Consider the following 23213-nt stretch of genomic DNA (forward strand, 5'->3'; position numbering starts at 1 on the left):
TAAATTTTTTTTTAGTTTTTTTCAATATTTTTAATAGCTAATTAAATAAGTGTTATTTATTTTAATGTACATTACAACTTGAATTCTTTATAAGAGCATGTCAATGTACGTATAAATGTGTCACTCATTGTTTGCAGCATGGTTTCAAATATCCGCGTATCTACATAGTATATTGAAAAAATGAAAGGTAGGCATAATTTGCTTTATAATCTTGGGTATATTTTTCAGTTTTTTTTTTTAAATTTGAGTTAACATCATAATTTTGTACTTATTATTCACATCCTTCAAATCCAACCAGGAAAATAATACACGATCAATGTAGATATATCAAAATTCATAAAAGAGTAAAGATTAGAAAAATAAGATCCGATTGTTGTATAGATCAGAGGTATTAAGTTTATTTATATTTTCATAAATAGTTTTCGTTTAGTATGTATTGTATGTATATTTAATTATTGTATTAACTTAATAAATGGGGTTAAGGATTACGTTGGGAAACCGCAGAAAAAAAACGCTCCATCATGTGTGGTACCTCATGATTTTATTAATAACATATCCGGTAATTTAGTTACTGGAGATTGTTATTCAATATCATATCTAAGGTGATGTGGAAATTTACACGGTTTCACTATGTAATATGTATAATAATCAATAACATTATAACATCAATCACCTCTTGGAAATCTCATCCACCCTAATCCAGACACGAAGACGTAGTTATCACTAGGGAACTTAACATACCGCAATACCTCATAACTAAAGATAACTTTCTGTCTTACGAACACTGCGGCAATCAGCTTTCCATCGATCATATTACACTAGAATATTCAAAATACACCAGCTTTAGACTAATTCTTGAGAATTAATCAACGACGCAAAAAGCACTACCTATTTAACTCCCTCAACTGTTCAACATAATGTATCCCTCTCATAGTGATCAGGCTAATATGTAAAATTACAGGCAAATACCAGTTGTCGAAGTGTCTTTAACCCCAATAAAAAGCAATACTAATTAATATATAATAAATTATTCGTGTCTCCATTATATAAAACATAGCTATTTGTATAGTTTACCTATACGTTTAGATTTATAGTTATTTAGATAAGCTATAATAAGACATTGTGTCTTGTTTAGCATAACCATGCATTTTGGCCAACAAAGTTTAAAATAATAGCAAAAAAAAAAAAAAGATCAAAACTCATAATCATATATAAATTAATTAAAATATATTTTGAGATTCAAATACTGTAATTTTCTATTTTTAATGGCAACCCTAAATATATAATATAATGATCATTCTACATGAGTAAATAACTCCCAGTAAAAGCCTTTTTTCTTAAATGCAAATTTTGAAAAATCATTTTTTAGTGAGTACTTACATTATGAAACAAAGATACACTTAAAATTCTAAGTCACCTGTTAAGTTTAGGTTCCACGCTGATTTTTGTAGTCATGACGAAAATCTCATTTAAATAGTCATTTTTTATTTTTGAATACTCATTATTAACGTTTTAGAAAATATTTTTCTATCAAATTTCCAGTCAAAACAGAACAAATTTTTTTTAATAAACTATATATTCTAAGCTTTTTACCTTTTTGAATGATTTTTAATTTTATATTTTGAAAACTTAATATTTTTCGGAGTACTTTGATACTTAGGTTAAGAGTTATAACTATTTGATGTTCTGACGAACGGAGTGAAGAGGTTCAGGGATATCCCACAAAATGTTCGTCTACTTCTCCGGTAGCGCAGAATAGCACCCACGCGCAATATCGTAATTTAATTGATCATGATTAAAATAGTATGTCATTGCCCTTTTGACACGCGTCCGTTTTGCCGCGATTCGCCCACCAATTTGAGATAGGTACCATCATACGTGAAACAACCGCTGCACCGTCTTCTGACCGACCGATCCCTCCTTAGACCACCCCACACGGTACAGCTGTATATAATATTATTATCGCGTTTTCCACGATACCGTACACCGTTCGCGTGGCGACAAGAAACCATACCGTAAGTGAAAATCGCTAAAGGTTAGGTGTTGTATTATAACATTATGCGATGGAGGCCTTAAAGCCGAAGTCCTAGAAGTGCGCTCTATTGGCGTGTAAAGACGCACGCCGGTTTGCAAATTATTCGCCTGCGACCGACCGCCACTGATGACCCTCGCGCGGTAGTCGACAACACATGAAATATTACATGGTGTTATACATACGTAAAACACGTGTACTGTTGAAAAACATTTTGGACACCACTGGACCACCGTTCTACTATATACTTGGGAGAAGTGCGCGTTTTTGGAGCACTGTTATGATACATAAGTAGGTGTATCGATTCGGAGGCAGCCGCCGCGGTGGATAGAAGACTCACGCAGTACCTACGATGAAACTTGCCGGATTATCGTACGATATAATAATACTATGTTCGCCCATAGTATTATAAGTAATAATAATAATTATTTCGCAGAAATTTCAAAAGTTCAATACGTATATATACTTGAACGTAGCCGGGCGGCGGTTTCCAAGATTTCCGATTTCCATCAGACGACCGAAACTTTATTGTAGCAGTCCAAATGCTATATTCCTTTGAATAGAAACAACACGTTATATTACGGCACTGAATTGGATCCTTAACTTTCTAAATATAAGACACCCTTCTCCCAACTTCTTATGGAGGTGTCGTCGCAATATTCTCCCCATCGGCAGCGGCGCAGTGTTAATTATAACATCGATTGTTACAAATGTGTGCTACATAATTGTTATTATAATAATTTAACAAGTAAGTACTGTTGAGACGTACGCAGAACAAAGTGATGCAAACTAAAACAATGCATGACGTATACGGTATTCAATCATTATTCGTTAAGCAGGATAGAGGTGGTTTTCTGAAAATAAAAAAACAAGTTGGTTTTAAAAAATATAGATTTATTCGTAACAATTAAATTATGTAGGTATATAATATTTAAAACAAAATTATATTATATACAGGTCAAAATTAACAAACAAAATATTTACATAAGTAAAATAATAAAAATCAGGTAGATGTTGTAAAATAAACATAATTGTATGAATATTTTTTTACAGTAATGTTTATACATTTTGTTTGTTAACATTTATTTCTAAAAACGAAATGGAATAAAATTATGTTCAGTTTACAGCGAGGAATAATTTCCCGTTTTACGCCAAAGTATTTGACAAGCGTGAACAATTTCTTATAAAATACACTTATAATATACACATTTTGTCGATTTTAATTATTATTACATTTGACCCTTAAAAAACTTAAACAGATTTGAATAATAAAAACGATAATAATAAAAAAAAAACCCATTTACTTATCGCTAATGCCCCAAATGTAGGTAAAAAAAAAAAAAAAAAATAAGAGAGATGATTATTGTAATAATAGTAATTAGTATATACACCTATTAACGATAAAAAAAAAAAACACTTCTGAGCTTCGACCAAAGGATTTAAACGTAACATTTCTCTACATCGCGTTCACGGGTACTTATGTACATGATACAGCAGTGGTGAATATAAGGGGGGGGGGTTAACCATAATACTTACTAGGGCTGCGGTAGAAATTTAGATGGACACAGTTACAATAATATCACACGGTAGGTACCACCCATATAGTCATATATTATATGTGTGTGTTGTAATCGTACGAGTTTTAAGGGCTTAACGAAAACATAGCGTAGGGGTGGATGCACCAGGCCCCTATCTATATTATTATTATTCTTATTATTATTATAGTATTGTGCGGGTATGAGTGAAACGGGTAAGAGTTGGCGTATAATATTATCATATGTAAATCGACACGTTTATAATAATAGGTTCATCGTGTAATATTATGTTGCTATCGAACGATTTAAAAAACGAAAAAAAAATATACCTTAGGTCTTTATTATCAGGACGACGAAAAAAATAAAAATAAAAACTGAAATCGATTAATGAGACCAGGGAGAAACATAACATTATGGGATTATGGGAAGGCACCGAGCACTTTTCGATGGCGAGCAGAAAGGGAGAACGTCGCACCGAGAACGAGGTAGGTTTATTATTATTATAAAAAAAAATGCGCTCTCATTTAGTTCCCACCGTTCTAAACACGTCCCGACCCATTGGAACGACGTCCGTTGCTTTCCTTAGCTGGTAGTTATCACATTTTGTAATTGTGAAAAACGCGTGCTATTTTATCGCACGTTAACAGCCTCGGCCTAAGGGAACGCGCTTATTGGGATCGATGCCAATAATGACAATATCGGCTTAACTATTCATTGTTACGCTGAATCTTACTTCGTATATAGGTAAAATAATAATAATAATTAAATTATAGGAGCCAGAATTGATTTTTTCGCATGGAAAACTTAATTGGCTCTCCGAACCGATTGTTTTGTAATACCGGAACATCTTGTTTCCGGAAACAATACTGGAACGCGGCGAGTTAAAGTTTTCTTTCTGAAAAAAAATATAAATATTACTTTAATACACTTACGTACATATAAATTTATTCATAACATATTATTAATATACACACTAGGACAACATCACGTAAAAATGTTAATATTGGATGAGTTTATATAGGAGTGATACCATTGTCATTGGTTATTCGTGGTTTTTGTTAAACATAACTTATCGCAGTCATTATTTTTTTTAAATCTTAAGATCAAACGATTATCATAGTGATAATAGACTCACGGTGTCAACAAAAGTCCTCAAATCAAGACATATCGATATAATTATTTATTTATTTATTTTTTTTTATATCACGGAATATGTTTTAGTTAAAATCGATACCTCTAAGTATACTACTAGTACATATCTATTACACCAGAGTACATCGAAGTGTTATTGTATGTTTGAGCTGTATACATGAAAAGCTCTGCGATTGAGCAACGTTTTTACAACAGGTATACAGTATATACTTGCAGTGGTACACATTACACGAGAGAGTTTAAAGGGTCACAACTCATCATTAAAAATTTCTTTCTCCGTGAAAATGTATATAATATCAACACAACCCCCTACAAAGAAAACCCAGCAAGCACCTAATAAATTGTCACTTCCTGTGAACAATATCTATAAGTCATTCGTAAATAGAATAATTTAAATCATAGTTAAAAAGCAAAATAATTTTAGGTCTTTAAAACAATAGTAATAAAAAAAAACATCACCTTAGTGTCAGTACATGACGTTTGTATTTTTTAAATAAATTAAATATAAAAACGAATCAAAATAACCGCACCTCAGATAGAAGAAAATATTAAAGTGTTTATAAGTAATAAACTATACATATAAAAATGTTGTAATATATTATGCATAACGGTTTTATTTCATTCGTGTATCATAATATGCATTTGTGAGTGTTGACCTACCGCCTGCCATTTAAAAATTCGGTATTTTACTTTTGAGCAATTAGTAAAACACATTTTGTAGACATGCAATAAAAATTAAAAAAAAAAAAAATGAATAATTGCCCCTATTTAACAAATGTATCAGCGACCTATTCCAACAATGACTGAAGGTCAAATATAAAAGTTGAATACACAAACCAAAGGTACATACTCGGGTTAGGAGGTAGTTACTCGGGAAAACTACCAGTTAAAAAATGACGAAGCGGTGGCTTTAAACTAATCACGTGTATCTCAAGTGTTTAAAGATTATTAAGATACCTTTTGTGGTCTAAGATATAAAATAGTATAGCATGTTGTTTTCGATCAATAGTCATTGGTGTACACTGTACGTATGTAATATACGTATACATTAGGTAGTTTATATAGTAGTTTCAAATTGGATTTAGACAAACAACGATACAAAATACATTTGAAGCTCGTCATTTTTAAACGTCATCTAAATAAAAACGGAACGAGAACTTTGGTCGGTTTTCTTGAAAATAAAAAAAATCCATCCCAACAAAATTTTAGTCGATCTTTTTTTTTATTCAAATAAAAAGAGACGGTACCAAGTTACGAAACTCTTTCCCATTACCCACGCTGCAGTAAATATTTATGCGTATGATATGGCCGTCTGAAACTAATGTCTCGGTTATGTTAGCTTACTTATGCCAATATATGCGAATTAAAAACTCGAATAGAATAAAATACCGAGACGACTTTAAGTTAGCCATTTGCTCTTAAATTATTCGAATAAAGGATACGGTGTTGATTGACATGACCTCTGTTTGGGCCGGATACACGTTAAAGAATAAAAAGTATGTGTTTGGTCACGATCACCGCTACGATATTATGCTACATGACAATAATATGTTCATAATTATTTGAATACGTATAGTCTGCTCATACATCACAAGTTATGTAATAATTATAATCATAGTTATATTATGCGTAACAATATTGTAATTTATAATATGTATATTAATATACACATACCTAATGGTACAATAATCCCTGTGACTCCGCCAACGAAAGCGATGTTGATGTTGTACGAAATATGTCAAGATTGTCATTTTTCGTCGTTTTATTTTTGAAATTTCACTTGAGTTTTACTGCATATTTATTATACGTTGTAATTTATTTTACGAAATAAAAATTAATTTATAGACAAGTGTATAATCCAAAAACATGTTTGGATTAGTTATATATATTTTACAAACTTGTCTACAGCCAATTTAGTAATCTAGTATGTACATAGTTAGGTCTGAGATTTATAAGTTATTATCGTTGAATTCTCGAATCGGATAAATAAATTTATAGATAGTACACCAAATACCTAAGAGCGTCCACACGAATTTTTTAGGACAGTGGGAGTTTAACCAAGTTTCATTATGCATAATATGAATACTTTTAATGTAATATTTTTTTTAGATAAATTTATAGGCATTCCTAACAATAAACCAACACAAAAACAACTAAAATGATTTGAAAGTTTTCTCGGTTCATTTATTATTCAACTATACTTACGTCCCATTATTGTAAGTATTAAATTGTAATAATAAATTAAAATAACAATCTTGTTAAATACTTGAATAGTTAACAAATTAAAACTTTAAATATTATGCCATAATATAGTACTTAACACAAACTTAACGAAAACAATTTTTTTAATGTAAGTACAGTAAATTGATATTTAAATTTTGAAAAAAAACTCTTTAATGACTAACAGTTCTGTTTAAAGAGATAGAAGTTCAAACTTGTTTATAATTGCTACTATTAGCTCAGAATTTTGATGTTAACATATTACATTTTAAATCATTTATAGGTGAATTCCATCAATAGTATTAGTCGTCCAAAATTTTACTGTGAACTGATGACATTTACTGGATATAAATAATTAGATTAAACATTTTTTGATTTAGTATACTTAATTGATTTTTCTATTTTTAATGTACTGGAAAGAAGTCTCAAAAGGCAATTATTTGACCCCCTCAATGTAGATATCAATGCAATCACCAATTACAGTAAGTTATAGATGTATACAACAGAATTTAAGAATTGTTCTCAGGAAAAAAAAAGTTTCTACCTAATCATACTTATTGCGCAAGAGTCAAAATTTTAGCTTTATTATTATTATATTAAATGTCTGTAGATTTGGTATTGATAATTCGTAAACGAACCCTGTACGATACAATATTGTGTTCGCTTACAACATCGACGCCAATCCAGTATACCTATTATATTTGCTTTCAGGACAAGACAAGTGTCGATTTAATTATCTAGTTTGGCTATTATAATGGCGTCCGTTCTTCCACCATTAACCTTAAGTCAACATAATATTATGCTGTAATAACCAATTATTTCTATATACTTATGCCAAATTGCGCATTAATAAATAAATGCTCATACATATTGTACATCTCATAAATAGTTATAATCATTGTAATAACAACATTTTAAATTACAAGAATATTAGTCCATATTAGCTCTAGCTCGATATTGTTTGAGTTTCAATATATTATTTTAATAACGATTCCACTATCGGTTTTACAAAAGAGATGCTAATATATTATATACGAGCAGACGACAGGGTGTGTCTGAAGACTTAGAACTGAAACAGGGTCAAACGGAGGATGAAAAGCATAGGAAAAATACAGTGCACGGAGCCGAACGAGTAGTTGCGATGTTAAGAAGAAATTTTTAATTCGTTTTATTTGAAATTTCAATTGATCGGGGATAAAAAAAATCTTCATTCTAAATAAATAAAATCGTATAGCTATTCGTTCAATAAGATAGTATAGATTAATAGATAAGTAAAATTACACCTAGGAATCTAAACAAGGAATTCAATTTTAAATATAATTAAATACTAGACAACAATTATAGTTAACGTTGACCTGCAGTATATTATACTCGACTGTTATTGCATTATGTGCAATGGACATGGTACATTATCATATTCACAATACACCATGTTATTCTTAAACAACAGATACCGATAATACAATATATATGTACTTATGTTACAAATTATAATTAATAACTGTGATTGTCATTAATATTCATATGATATATTCAATAAATACCTATATTTAGTAGCTATCTATAATCTCTATAGATTTTTAGTTAAAGTTGTAAATTACCTACTCAATGATAATTATAATACTACAAACGATAAAGGCTTATTCATCTTTAAATAATTATTTCGAACAAGGCAAAGAATTAAATATTAATTTTAATGAAAACATGCATTAAAAATTTATATATTAATTAATTATTTATAAATTAAGAACATCGTCTGTCAAAGGAATACTATTTATTCAAGACTCATATTTAATGGAGATTTTCTTTTGGGGTAGTTCTACTACTTGAGATTTAACGTTTTCTTTAATAATAGGTAATATGTTTAACATTAAGGATCAGTTCAAAATATAAAATACCTGACTCATAAAATCCTGAAGGTAGCAAATAAAATATTATATATTTATTTTAAATTAATTAAATTTGCTTTACATGACTTTGTTTATATAAAAGTTCAAATACTACTGCGATGTACTTATAATTTGTACGTTTATTGGTTTAATATTATATAGGTAAAGAAAATATGTATTTATACATGCACCAATATAATAATAAAAATTACCAGGATCAACAGAAATAGTGAAGTAATAAACTGGAAAAGAGAAAATTAAATGAAGTAATTAGGTGCACATTAAGAAATTATTGGAACGAATAGTTCTAAGTGAAATAATTCAGGATACTTAAAAATATGTTTTTATTTATTTCCCAAGCCCAAATTATTTATAAGTTTTCATAAAAAATAATAAGTCTATAATAATTTACGTTTTAATTCAATCAAGGTGGTTTTAATTTTGAAAATAAATAAATAATATGTTACGTTACGTAACATAATACATTCACTTTTAATTATTACTATTAGAAATAAAAATGAGTATTTACGATTAAAATATAATACAATTCCTCCAAAAATAGCAACATAAACTAACCAAACAGTTAAGTTCAATGTTTTTCAATTATTATTAATTTAATACTGATATGAACTCTAACGTACAGCCAATAGCTCGGAAATGACCTACTTCTTCAATGTACTTACATTTTTTTCTAATAAATTGTAGAACAATAGTTAGAAAATAAATAAATACTTTACTTGACTTTACTTTACTAATATTAACTGTTTCTAAATAAAATATAAATATATAAACGTCACAGCGTATACGTATTTATAATATTATTTATAATACCTGATTTTACCCGGGAAAAAATGAACAAACATTAGGCACGTCACTGTATTGGTGTATTTCGAGTTTGATACCTCAGTTCACAGTCAAATCGGTATCGGTGTACAATGTACATCACTGTGTGAACTAATCCGATCGAGATGGATATAGTGCTTAATATTATATTTTTAACGCAAATCAAACTACTCTCTAAACTTTCATTGTATCTCTAAGAATAATATTTGAAACTTTTGTCAATATTAGCCGAGTTGTTTTTGAGTCCACGTTCTACAAATATAAATACATTACCTTTTGTTATAGATTTGGATAATAAATATAGTATACTATTTTTTTTTTTTTTTAGTTTCATAGTAACGCTAGTCTGTTCTAATTTTTTTTTTTTACATTTTAATTTTGTAACCAATTAAGATCCAAATACATATTTATGAAAAATATTCAATTTTTTTGAACCAATACGAAATGTATAAATGAGCAACTTATAGTAAAATATAGAGGTTGAAGCTTAAAATACCCCCAAAGTCTCAACGATTTTCATGATATAATTTTTAACAGAATTGATCAATTAGTTTATGCGATTAGTCGTTATTAAAAAATGTTCACATTAACTTAACAATATTTATTGTTTGTAAAAATGGCCTAAGTATAATGCTAGATCCGTTATAACATATTATATTATTTTCTATATTTTTAAAACTATGTATTTTAAAGACTTTTACTCTTTATATAAACATTTTGCTACTAAATAATTCACAGTAAAAACGGAAGGCAATCATTTGAAAAACAGATGTTTGTATTGTCGCCGGCCTACAAAACATTTCTCAAGTGGTATAAGATATTTCAATAATTTTTAGGTATGGTATTATTAAACGAAAAAGAAATGGAAGTAATCATGCTTGGTGAATCACCTTGTGCGTAATAATACGCAGGAAAACGCGTAGTTTTTGATAAATTCGCTCAAATATATTATGCACATCAAACGAGTGTAATCAATTTTCGCGTAGGCAATGGCGGCGCGTATATATGATATATTATAAAAGGATTTGAATCGACTAACTAACCGAGCAGTAACGGACCGATGATGATTTAAATAAAGGAATATAATATGGTGCACAATCCGTATTAAAAACCGTAACCATCTAGGCGGGTATAATATATATATATAATTTACATACCTATATAGAATGTACCACCAATGCTATTATAACATAATAGTACTTATAACCGTTGCACAGCGGTACCGTCTGTATAAAATATATGTATATGTGCATGAGCACGCGAATGCAGCGACGATGATATCAATCGCAGATACTCGTCTTGCATAATATTGCTTCGGCGACGAGCTAATCAAATGTTTAATGCCCGACGGGTCTCGTCTTAATCAAAAGACACGATTGAAAGGAGCTATATGGTATATAATGTATATAATATGCGTGTGTACCTATAGCAATTGGTTACTCGGAGATGTATATGTTGTGTATACATATATAAATTAATATTTTACAGTTTAATATACGATTATATTATGATGCATAAATATATTAATAAATAATAATGTTTAAATGTTTAAACGCACGACTACACTCGGTCGACAAAATGAATATGGTTTTCGCCGGTAAACGTGTCTTAGATGCGAACATAGGTAGAAAGAGCAAACAAATGTCTTATATATGTATACAAATAATATCAAGAAGTAGTTATATAATGTATATATATATTGTATAGCAGGACTTTTGCTGGCGCTGTATATATATATATATATATATATAGTGTACAGACTATATATATACCGAAAATGCGAGCGAAAATCGTTATTATACGAGTATACGTTTATTATTATATGGCTTACCGACGACGATGACGACGCAATAAAAATACTACACGCTTGCTCGCTCACCTGAAAGGCTGAAAACGTTGACACTTGATTCGTGTATTCCTGTTAATTATAACACTTTTAACCTGCTGTATCTGTACGAACAACGTATAAGATTAACGAGAGTTTCGATATAGTGCGTACAATGTACAAGTATATTCGTTATTATAATTTGTATTACCTAGGTAAATCAATGGAACTGTTGTTTGACATAAAGAACGCCTTCAAGTTAACAGTATTATAATAACATTCCGCACGTTCCAGTGTTACCTAGGTATATATTAGAAGACCCACGACGGTATAGAAGAGTTAATTATTAAATATCTAAATATGTGTATATGTGCTCACAGATGTACACAACCGATTAAATTGTTATGGACTTGTAACAATGAGAGGTGATACAATACAAAATAGTCACAAATTTGGGTAACTTAATGTCCATGATTTTTTATCTTACTGAATTTTTGATACATTTAACAACTCTCGGAAAAGTCCTTAATGTTTTAGTAGGCACTTCGAAAAAAACCAATTTATTTTTTAAAATTGACTAGCTTTCTTACTTTAGACGGAGTTTAGTATAAATAAATATTGAATTTCGCTCTTAAAACATTATTTATTATTATTTTTTTTTTATTGAAATTAGATTTTAACAACCATTCATATTGATTTAGTTATAATATTTTGCAATTATTTAAATTACTTACAGGTAAATCATAACTAATTTTTGAACTATATACTCTTTAAGGATCTATTTTTAGGGATTTTCCTTTTAAACCGTCTTTCTTAGATTATAGGTCTTCACTTTATTTACGCGATGGGTCACCTATTATTTTTATTTTTATTAACGATTTTAAATCGTATGAGCTAAGTTTGTAACGAACATGTTTTAAATGATCAAACATGTATTTAAAAAAAAAAATAATAATAATAAAAATATGCCATGCTAAAAATGTGATTGTGGGCTTTTAATAAAGACAAGGTGGGCTGCGGGTTGGAAACTTTTGCCTTAGATGATATTGAATATTGATGTTGCTAGGAATTTTATGTCTGGCAGGACTGTAGGCTGCGGTGAATAAGTGCCACTTATATGAACATAATATAATGTTTAACTATACTGAATCCCATGCAGTACACCAGGGGTCTCCAACCTACGGCCCGCCAAGGTAATAAATGTTTTGAAATATAAAACAAATTTTGAATTATAAAATAAACATACATTGTTTAAATAAATCTTATCTATTCTTATTTATTTCTCAATTGCATAACCTATACATATATTCTTAGATAGACAACAATTTTTTTTTTTTTTAGACAACATATTTCTAAAAATTTTGGCCCGCGATGCTAAAGCGTATACCAAATTTGGCCCACCGTAAAAAAAGGTTGGAGACCCCTGCAGTACACTATATAGTATATTTGTAAATAAAGTATGTGCGGTGCATCGTTTTTTGTGGTCATTTAGTGTTATTATAATATTTAATACTGTTTTATGCACGACCGATGATAGGTTACAGGGTTGAGAATAATTAAAAGGATTTTTTAAACATTGTCGCAAGCCTACAAGTCTGCATCAATGGCCGCGGCAAGACGTGCGTGGTTATTAAAATATACATTTCGAGATGATCGGCAGCGGCGGCCAAGAGATTACAAATCACAGTTCACCAGGCACGTGTACACGCGAACGGTTATGAATAACTGTGTCGGAAACTACGGGGTTTTAATTATGGCGGTCGTGGCGGATATACGGAAGTTTTTCCTGATGTCGTTTGCAGCCAAACGCGAGACGCACAACAGAATGGAAAACGAGAGGGGGATACACCCAAAACACAAAAAGCGGTTTGGCTGATTAAAAAAAGTATTTGAGCAACGGATAATTTGATTTATATTATATATTACACAACTCTACCCGAGTGATTATTTGATGTATTTTTTTTTTGTCTCCAGGGATTATCCGTTACAATAATATTTATTTAAATTACATATAATACGTATACTTTATTGTGAGCCATAACCATATGTATGCCTGTAACTGCATCTATAAATGTGTATCTATGCGTAAATATACAAGGCGATTCATTTAGCACGTTCACTCCCATTAGGTTGCTATATAGCTATGTAGTATACTCAAAAACCTTTATTTTCAATACATGGATATTTTATAGCATATGATTTTATAGATATGCTGATATGAAATTTTGTTTTCAAACGAAATACAAATTTATTGAAAGTATATTGTATGTAATTGCATAGAATAGAGTGCAAGGGACGGTTGTAAGCACCAATAATTCATTTGCAAATTATAACCAAAAATATGCATCAATGAATACAGATGAAGATAACACTGATGTTATATAATATTTTCAACGGTGATCAAAGGCAAGAATGGTTTCAACTTCGATAAGTGTAATTAAAGCATTTTTTTGATATGATATCAAATGGTTATAATAGTAAGTACATATATCTACAGATGTGTTTTATAGGTAAGGTTAGGTTTCGTTTTATGTACTTCGTAAGTTCTGTAGTAAATAATTATACATAACGTTTATCGTTAAAATAGTCAGTATCAGATTTAATTTGCATACAAAGAGAAACGAATGTATGTAAACATATTGATTTGTTAAATAAATAAATACAAACAATATGAATATAAATGTACTCCTTCTAATGTAATAATATAATGGTATGTGTGTGTGTGCGTGTTCATGGCGAATTCAGTGTTTTGATTTCGATACGAGAACGAACCCTGTTTTTGATTTCAACTAACAAAAGTCGGCAGTCAGTTCTTCCTTAAATGATCAAGGTATTTCTAGTACCTATATATCTACCAAGTTTATCGAAAAAAAGATCTTTTCAAAACGCGTATGTGCCGTTTAGATTCCATTTCCAATTTATTCAAAGATACTCACGAGACGTTCGCGAGCAATCATTCTATACCCAAACGAACGTTAACAGCAAAAAATCATAAAAACGAAAAAAAAAAAACAATTTTCTTCACAAAACTGTGCTGTATAACCATTACCGTCCTCGCATCGTTTGGAATCAAATACTTCGCATGTCGGTTAACGGCTGGTAATCGTCGCGCTCCACCCGATAAAGTGCACGGGTGATCGAATCTATAATGGGGACAAGGAGCACGCTCGCAGATTTTTGATGTTTTGCGTCGCCTTTTCCGGTTCGGTGGACCCGCCACGGTGCGATGTTTCCGGTCTTCTCGACCAATGTCCCGAAATGCGACATACGACTTGAAAATCAAAAGGCAACCGCCGCCGCCGTAACGCGAGTAGTGCCGCCTTATTCTACCTCACCGAGTGCACTCGAGTTGCGCGATGTGTAATTTGAAAATAATAATACGACCTGTGCGCGCGTCACAATTCGCGCGCGGCAATTAAAATCTCAAGTGTCAAAACGCGAACGCGAAAACGCCCGACCGCCCGCGCGGTATAATATTATGCAGCAGCGAATTTCCCGACCAACCTCGAGGGATGGCGTAGTGATGCAGTTCGTACATAATTATGCATGCATATAATGTTGTGCGAGTAGAGTGGCTCGGAAATTGATGCGCATTTCCGCGTAGTCGCGTAGATTATGATATACATCAATTCCGGCTGTAGGCCATAATATAAATTATAAATGTGCAATGCAGTAACGCTATACTTATATTCTATTCAATCAAAAATATTCGAAATATATTTCGTTATGCACAATTTGTCATATTTATTATTGGTCACGTATATAATAATAATAATCATTATATAATCTGCATATATGCTTGGGGTTTTAACCGAATATATAGAGTATAATATTATCGAAATTTCAGTCACATTATTTCGTTTTTCTAAAAAAGTTAACATATTCTTTTTTTTTTTTTGAACGAATAATTCGTATTATATATAATATTACTTATTCGTTATAATATATAGAAATAAAAATACTTTTTATTAATCTATTTTAATTTTTCGCATATAATTTACGTTTTAGGTATTCAAGGAACGGTTGATTTTTTTTTTTTAAATTAGAAACATTTTTTTTCGGTGTATATTTTTTATTTTTAAGGGATATATTTTAGTTATTTTATAGACGTTGAAATAGTTTTAATGTTGGTTGCGCATTAAAAATTTTAACTTAAAATTGTAACAATGTGCACACGTTTCATTTCACATTGTAATCAATGACAATATATAAGAAGAGACGCAATTAAATATTCCGTCCATTTTACCATAATAAAGGCCATCCTGGAAGAGCGGGAAAACGCGGGGGCTTATAATGTGCAAATCGCGAACACGGTATAGAAAACGGAAGCCACCACGCGTATATTATATAGTATATTGAAATCGGGCATATAACATGGTGATTGAAATGCAGCCTTTAATATTTCGATAATGGTCGATCATAACAAAATAACAATTTTTTCGCATAATATTTCCATACAAAAAAATATTATTAAAGTATATAATATACGTAATTAGTAGTTACATATTATATTATATTACATTTGGAGGTGATTTTATAAATTTATTTATACACCTCTAATGGCAATGATAAGCAGATCGTATTTTTAAATTATAATTTATAATACCTAATAATAACTATATATTAAAACAAAAATCTATACAGACAATCATATAATTACATAATTTATAATAGCAATTCACATTTTTCATTATATTCGATACATGATGGGTGATTCCGCGCGAGTAACTTTTCTTTACTTTAATATTATGATTTTGTCCTTAAAATAAATTTTAGTTACCAGTAATATTATTTATGTGACAATAAAGGGATTATACGGGTTTCTGATTGATTAAAAAATGAGTAAATCAAGCATAAGGTTAAATCAGATGAAGTTCTGTCGTATGGTATACTTCGGAGATTTATCCGTTAAAACGTTGGCACCGATATGTGTTGGAAGAAAAAAATTACATTTTAAATAACTAAATAATTAACAACGCTTGAATTATTCAACGTTAAGCCAAAATGTGCCCTGATTTTAAAGATGAATACAACTGAAATAAGTTTAATATATAACTTCACACTAACGTTGCCAAATATTAATGTATTTACCTCAAAAAAAAAAAAAAAAAAATGTTATGTGACAAAAAATTACAATTATAAAATAAATATACAAACACGCACTCAAATGTACTGTGATAATACATCATGGCTAGCAGTCAAATAAGAACTGCAGCTAGACGTATCCATTAAACGAATAAAATATATAAGTCAAATTAGGTAGTCTGTTGTTATTAAGTTTAGTAAAACGTGAATTTACAACATCACACAAAACACTTGTTTGTTTTCATTTTTTATTACTCATACATAAACGATTAAACTATCAAGATGAACGTAAATGTGACATATTATTGTATTTAGATAAACTTTAAATATTATATTTCAATTACAAACTCATTTTTCTCGAATTTATTTTTCATGGCAATACAATTAAGTATCCACTATATAGAGAACCTGTAGGTAGTATAATATGAAATTTAATAATCTGGCGTACAAGTAAGAACATTTTTTTCTGCAGGCATTTTTATAACGTAACAAGATAGAACTTACTGCCTTTATTTATTAATTTTCTTTTTTTAGAAATGATGTGAAAATCGATGTAATGAAATAATAATATTTATGTTTGTGTCATAATGACGAAAATGGCACTCGAGGAAATCGCTAATTAATTTGTTTTATATTTAACTGAAAGCGTAGGCATACAGTATTATAAATTTCCGAGAACAGCATCGTCGCGTTATTATTTACTATAGGTAGGTACTCCAAAAGTCTAAACTCATCGAACAACTTTACTGGCGTTTTGATTTAATTTGTAAAATGTCTACTGCGTATATCGATTATTATTTTCGAAGTAAATATAACAAAAGAATTGAGCAAAATATGTTTTATTAACATGCTTATTATTAAATTGTATTTTTCTATATATATACATCGACGTTTGTTGAGACTAACGTAATTGGTGAATCTCAAAATCGTTTAATTTAATTTTTATTTTTAACATAAATATATTTTAAACAATACCTAGTTTATATAATGGAAACATAAAAAAAAAAGTGGTATTTTTAGCAATACACCATAATACTAATAATATTTTACACCCACTCACATGCGAACAGGTACATTTCACGTGGGCCCGGCCGGGGTAGGAGCTGCTGAACGGGGCCGCCATCGCAGACATTTTGCGTCGATCTCTTTGTAGTCTGATCCTCGACGTTTTGACCTTTCCAAATACTCGTCAATCACTTCCTGTAAATAGATTTAAACATTAAATAAAAATATATGGAATTTAAGTCACATAAAAGCACGAGTTAATATCCGGACAGCAAATGAGTGTAAAGTAGTGTAATGTTCTATTTAATTGAATATTTGTAGGTATCAACCTTACAATAAAGATACATTTGTATTTTCATTGGTATAAATTATACTTTTATTTTATTTGTATATCGTCGAAAAGATGAAAAGGCGAGACCAAATAATACTAATAATAAATTATGCACATACGACGTGTGAGACGTACTATATATAGTGAATGTTTAAATATACATCTAAATAAATTCAGCGTCATAACAGAGAGAATTGTCGGTTACGCTTGAAAATATTGATGAAAAAAAATCGTCCAAATAGAAAATAAATGTCAGGACGAGTATGGTTTTTGCACGTCTCGTTCCGTATTCGTTCTCGTCGCAATCATAGCAACGTCGAATAAATAATAAATTCCAATCACGAATTGTAATACTATGGTTTTGATGGAAAATTAGCATCATCGGTGGTCCACAGCGTCCCTAACGGATGCGAAAGTCGTCTAAACCAATCGCTTTCTTCTTATAATCTAATACATTATAATAATAATTCACAGTAATCATATGACACGACAAAGTAACCGCAATAGTATACTATAACACACAATGTTATGTATAATAATACCATATTATGATCACACGTCATCGGTTTGTTTAATATAAATTTATTTTGTCGATAATCATACTAAAGATATAATCTCATCAGGAGAAACAGTGGCAAACGATAACAATCGTACTTACTATGTGTACATACTAACCACCCATTATAGTGGTTTTAGCATAATATAGATGTGTGATAATAATTAACTAGCATTACACTAGGTAAGTACGAATTATAATGATTAATGATAGTTAATTTGATATACGTGTAAAATAACATTGCAGTATTGTTACAGTATAGTTATAAATAAACCTGGCCACTCGGGTTTTGGATTGATAACTAAAGATTAAAGTATCTTACATGGTAATACATCTTTAGGCAATAGAGAGGTTAATTTGTATAATATTTTATTGTTTGAATTCAAAATTAAAAAAATTACAATAAAGCGTATTTTACATTTGTAATAAAATAAATACCAATACACACACACACATAATATATAATTATTATAAGGATCAGTATAAATTTATTTTTTATTTTTAACTAATATAGGAAAAGTATATAGATAAAGGTGTATGATGTGTAGAAAAGAATTTTTTTAATAATTCAATTAAATTTAAATTTTCAGTGAAGTGTGGGCCGAGTTGAGTTATTGGTTTTATAGTATGTACCTACATTAACACAATATTACATTTATACACGTTCTAGCTACCCAATTTTCAGTAGCTAAATAATTTAGCTCATTCAAAAGTTTTTTGGTGTATGTTCTTCATATTGTATTGTAGTCATTTCATATTAAGAACACATAATATAGATAAATACAATTAATATACGGCTGCAAAATTTGTTTAGTCAAAAAAATTGTCAATGACTACGTGTACCTAAATAGGAAACGCATTTTTTAGTATCAGCTAATATAATATAAATTTATGTGTAACTGTTATAAAATCACTTATTTTAACAGATAAGAGCATATTGATGATTACATTTTTATAGTATAGACTAAGAGAAAAATCGTCAATATTATAGCTTTTTATTTTGCTAAAAAAGGAAATTATAATTCTACGTCGGAGCATTAATTGTGTTACGTAAATTTACAAATTACCCGTCTAATTTGGAAAGCAAAAGAAAAATAATTTAAACAACGTAAATTGCCATAAACATAAATATTATTATTTTTTTTTAGTGATCAACAAAGTTATAACACGCTATGTGCTGCACGCGATGTTGTTAGGTACACGAATATATAAGGAAAGCATAGTCACAAGAAATTGTCAGTGATTAGACAGGTTTTTAATTCATTAATAGTAATAATAATAAAGAAAAAAACCAAGTCATTCATAAAAAACAAACAACGCTATGATTTTTGAACCCATTGTTTTTTCAAATGCATCTGATATATTACAAATAAAGAAAAATCATCTTAAAATTTCACATTACCACATCTGAATACCGTTAATTAATTTTTATTTCAAACGTTAAAAATGAGACTTTCAATCTCTCTGGCTCTATTCACTTCACCGTACAAGAAATTATAATTAGGTATGTAATAAATAAGATTTTTGAAATTTGATAAATATCGAACAAATAATGCCCAGTTAATAATGAAATAAGGTAATAATGTTATTTTTAATTAATGAACGGCTTTTGTGTTTAATGCGTTATTTTTAAAATTAATGTGTTTTGGTGAAAATTATGTAACATGATTAAGAATTTAAAAAAAATTGATAACCGAAAGGAAAATTACCAAAACCCAAGAGTTTATTATTATTCTTGTTATAGTGAATAAATTCAAATATATATTAAATGATATATTTGTTTTTCATAACACATTATAGCTAACATTAAATTAATTAGATGCGTATACCATTTCTTATAAAGTTTTAAGTGTTCTTAAAACTCTTCTAACTTGAAAAAATTATAATTTTATAATTAAATTATTAAGTACGATATATATAAATAATAGAGCTTGAGGTTATTGTTAATTGTTAAGTTTAAACGATTTGTTTCCAAATAATTTTTTTTTTGGAACTAGCTGGGAATCAGTTGACAACTTTGTGTATGCATAATTATTAAATTAATAATCAACAATTATTGAAATAATATAAAATTGTGATGGCGAACTTATATGAAGACAAGTATATATTTTTCAATTACACTAAATTATGCAAAAATGATGGTCTTGTGTCTGGGCTAGATGTTTTATTTCTGCAACTAAAATAATGTACCTATCACGATAATGTGAAATTAAAGAATACCTTCTAATTTATTGTATACTGAAATTAATTATGTTGCAAAAAAGTGCTGAAAATAGAAAAGACTATGTAATAAAATAACTTTAGAGTTGGTATTTTATTTTATATATAGCTTTTAGATATTATAAGTACACGATCATGGTATAGATTATGGTCCAGAATAATTCCATAAATTACAAATACATTTTACAGCTTGTGCTATTTAGAACGTTTTTAAAATAAGAAATGCCTTATTATTGCGCATAATACTTAAGTTAAAAAACTGCTTAGATACTTAGAAAATATCTTAAGTAAGTATAAGATACATTATATATGATAATACTATGCGGTATATAGTATTCCCTGCAAGGAGTTACGGTATCGATTTTCATCGATGGAATTTTATATTATTACATAAAGTGTCCGTAACTTAATACAAAAACGGTTGCGTTTAATAGTATAAATATATTTTTGTGACGCTTAACACAGTAGTTCATAAATATTAACACATGTTCGTCTATCGAAAATTATTATACACCTATATAATATAACGCGCATGTTATATAGATATATGTGAAAGGTACGTTAGAGAAGAGGAACTCGATCCGCCACTACAACAATATACAAAATACAAACAGTAAACACGATAAGATATGCGAGTAATCGAATTTCTAAAACACAAAAAAAAAAAAAAAAATAACAAGATTAAACTTATAAAAAAACGTTAACCGTAAAATAATATTTTGTGTCTCGCATTAAACGTGATGACGGCTCTGCAGAACATGGCGAAAACAAAACGTCCTTGTTGGCCAAAAATGATAATCGGACCCTTAAGGAAACCGTTTTACATCATATCGTCCCACGTTTGACATGCTCTCGTATACTAAAAGTGTAAATAAAGAACAAATGCTAAAAAAATAATACTGCACACTGATCGGAAACCAAATAGTTTTAATCGAATAAAACAGAAAAGAAAAATACCAAAATATTCGACATATAAGCTTATAGCAAAACGTATTTTATTTTAACGGGTGATCGTAATAATCTTTCTAATATTACAATATAGCATTTATATAATATAAACATCGAGAATTTGATATGCGAATGTATTTCAGACTTATCGGCACAACACATTTTTGGCGTCATAGTTGAGCGTTATATCATATGTGAAAATAATAATAATATATTATCACGGTCAGAAGATATCTTAAACAATAGCGCAACTGAATCTGATGCGGATAATGTGCAGACTGCAATTTCCGGACGCGCGTAAGATAAAAGTATAAATCCTTATTTACGGTCTCGACGTTGTCGTTGTGGTACAATGATATTACTATCCGTATGTCTATCTATAACTATCCGTCTTAACCGGACACACCCCTGTGCTCGGTACTTTGCTTCCCCTTAACCACGGCTGGCGTCATTATTATTATTTTTTTACCTCGCCACGGCGGACGGGTTTTATTTTTACCTCCCTTCTTCACCTAACCGCCATTTAGGCGATAACAATATATCGATAGTTTTCTAGTGTATGCCGGAATAATACATAATATCGGTAACAGAATAAAAAATTGTCGTTACAATAACACTATCATAATATAAAGTTTGCGTCGTATTTTACATCTTATTTGTTGCTTGTACGATGTATAAATAGACACATATACTCACATATTTAGCTTTTTTTTTTATAAATTTATAAAGCTAGAATTTTACGAACCAACTGCCGAGTGACAGTGTTTATATGTTCATATGTGCCATAACCGAGTTAATAATAAGAGAGGGGACAATTTTATATGTGGCGTGTCAGCTAAATTAAATAAAAGGGCGTCCGTGATATTAATTAATAATTATTAAAATAGATAAAAAAAAAAAAAATGAAAGTTGACTATGTAAATTGTGTAGTCTGCAGCAGAACTTGGTACACATCAATGTACAGATCTCGATTCAGTTATTTACAGAAATACCATGATTTAAAAATTATTGGCCCTTGCTTATCAATTTATTGAAAATAATAACGTTTTAACATGTATGATGAAGTATTTGATATTAATATATTTTAATTTATCAATTTATGAGTAGAAATAAGAGGATTTCTAGCGAGGTTGGGGTGGATTAATTATAAAAATCATTGTTTTGAATAAACATATTATAGAGCCATCTTTTCCGATCCGGAGGGATAAACCCTCATAATCCAACTCATGCGGAAAGAGAGAGAGCAGCTCGAAAATGTTGCTTTTTCTCACCAATTATGGCTTAACACAGCTTTACAATATGAGTACACAATAGTTTTAATGAAATACATACATTTTTTCAAATTCTTCATTAACGGTCATCGAAAAAAATATCTATACAGTTGTTCTTATTGAATAAATCAAATCAAATAATATAGTTAGATATAGAGCAGTGCCGTTTACTAATAAAATGTACATAACGAGTTATTAGTTCTATAATTTATCAGTTATTGCAAACACGATAGTCAATTTAAGCACATCAGCAATTGTTCTTTTACATATTATGATTTATAAATATGCGTATGTGAGGGAG

At 29.5% G+C, this 23213-nt stretch overlaps 1 protein-coding gene across 1 annotated transcript in view; it reads right to left on the reverse strand.

The window, feature by feature from the left end:
• Positions 1-17641: 17641 nt before the first annotated feature.
• Positions 17642-23213, reverse strand: part of LOC114123832 (histone acetyltransferase KAT7) — a 73322-nt gene continuing 67750 nt past the window's right edge. The window contains exon 11 of the mRNA XM_050199746.1: positions 17642-17781. Coding sequence (XP_050055703.1) covers positions 17659-17781 — 123 coding nt within the window. The 3' untranslated portion in view covers positions 17642-17658. The remainder of the gene's footprint in view (positions 17782-23213) is intronic.

This window comes from Aphis gossypii, chromosome 2, assembly GCF_020184175.1.
Source record: "Aphis gossypii isolate Hap1 chromosome 2, ASM2018417v2, whole genome shotgun sequence".
Taxonomy (NCBI): domain Eukaryota; kingdom Metazoa; phylum Arthropoda; class Insecta; order Hemiptera; family Aphididae; genus Aphis; species Aphis gossypii.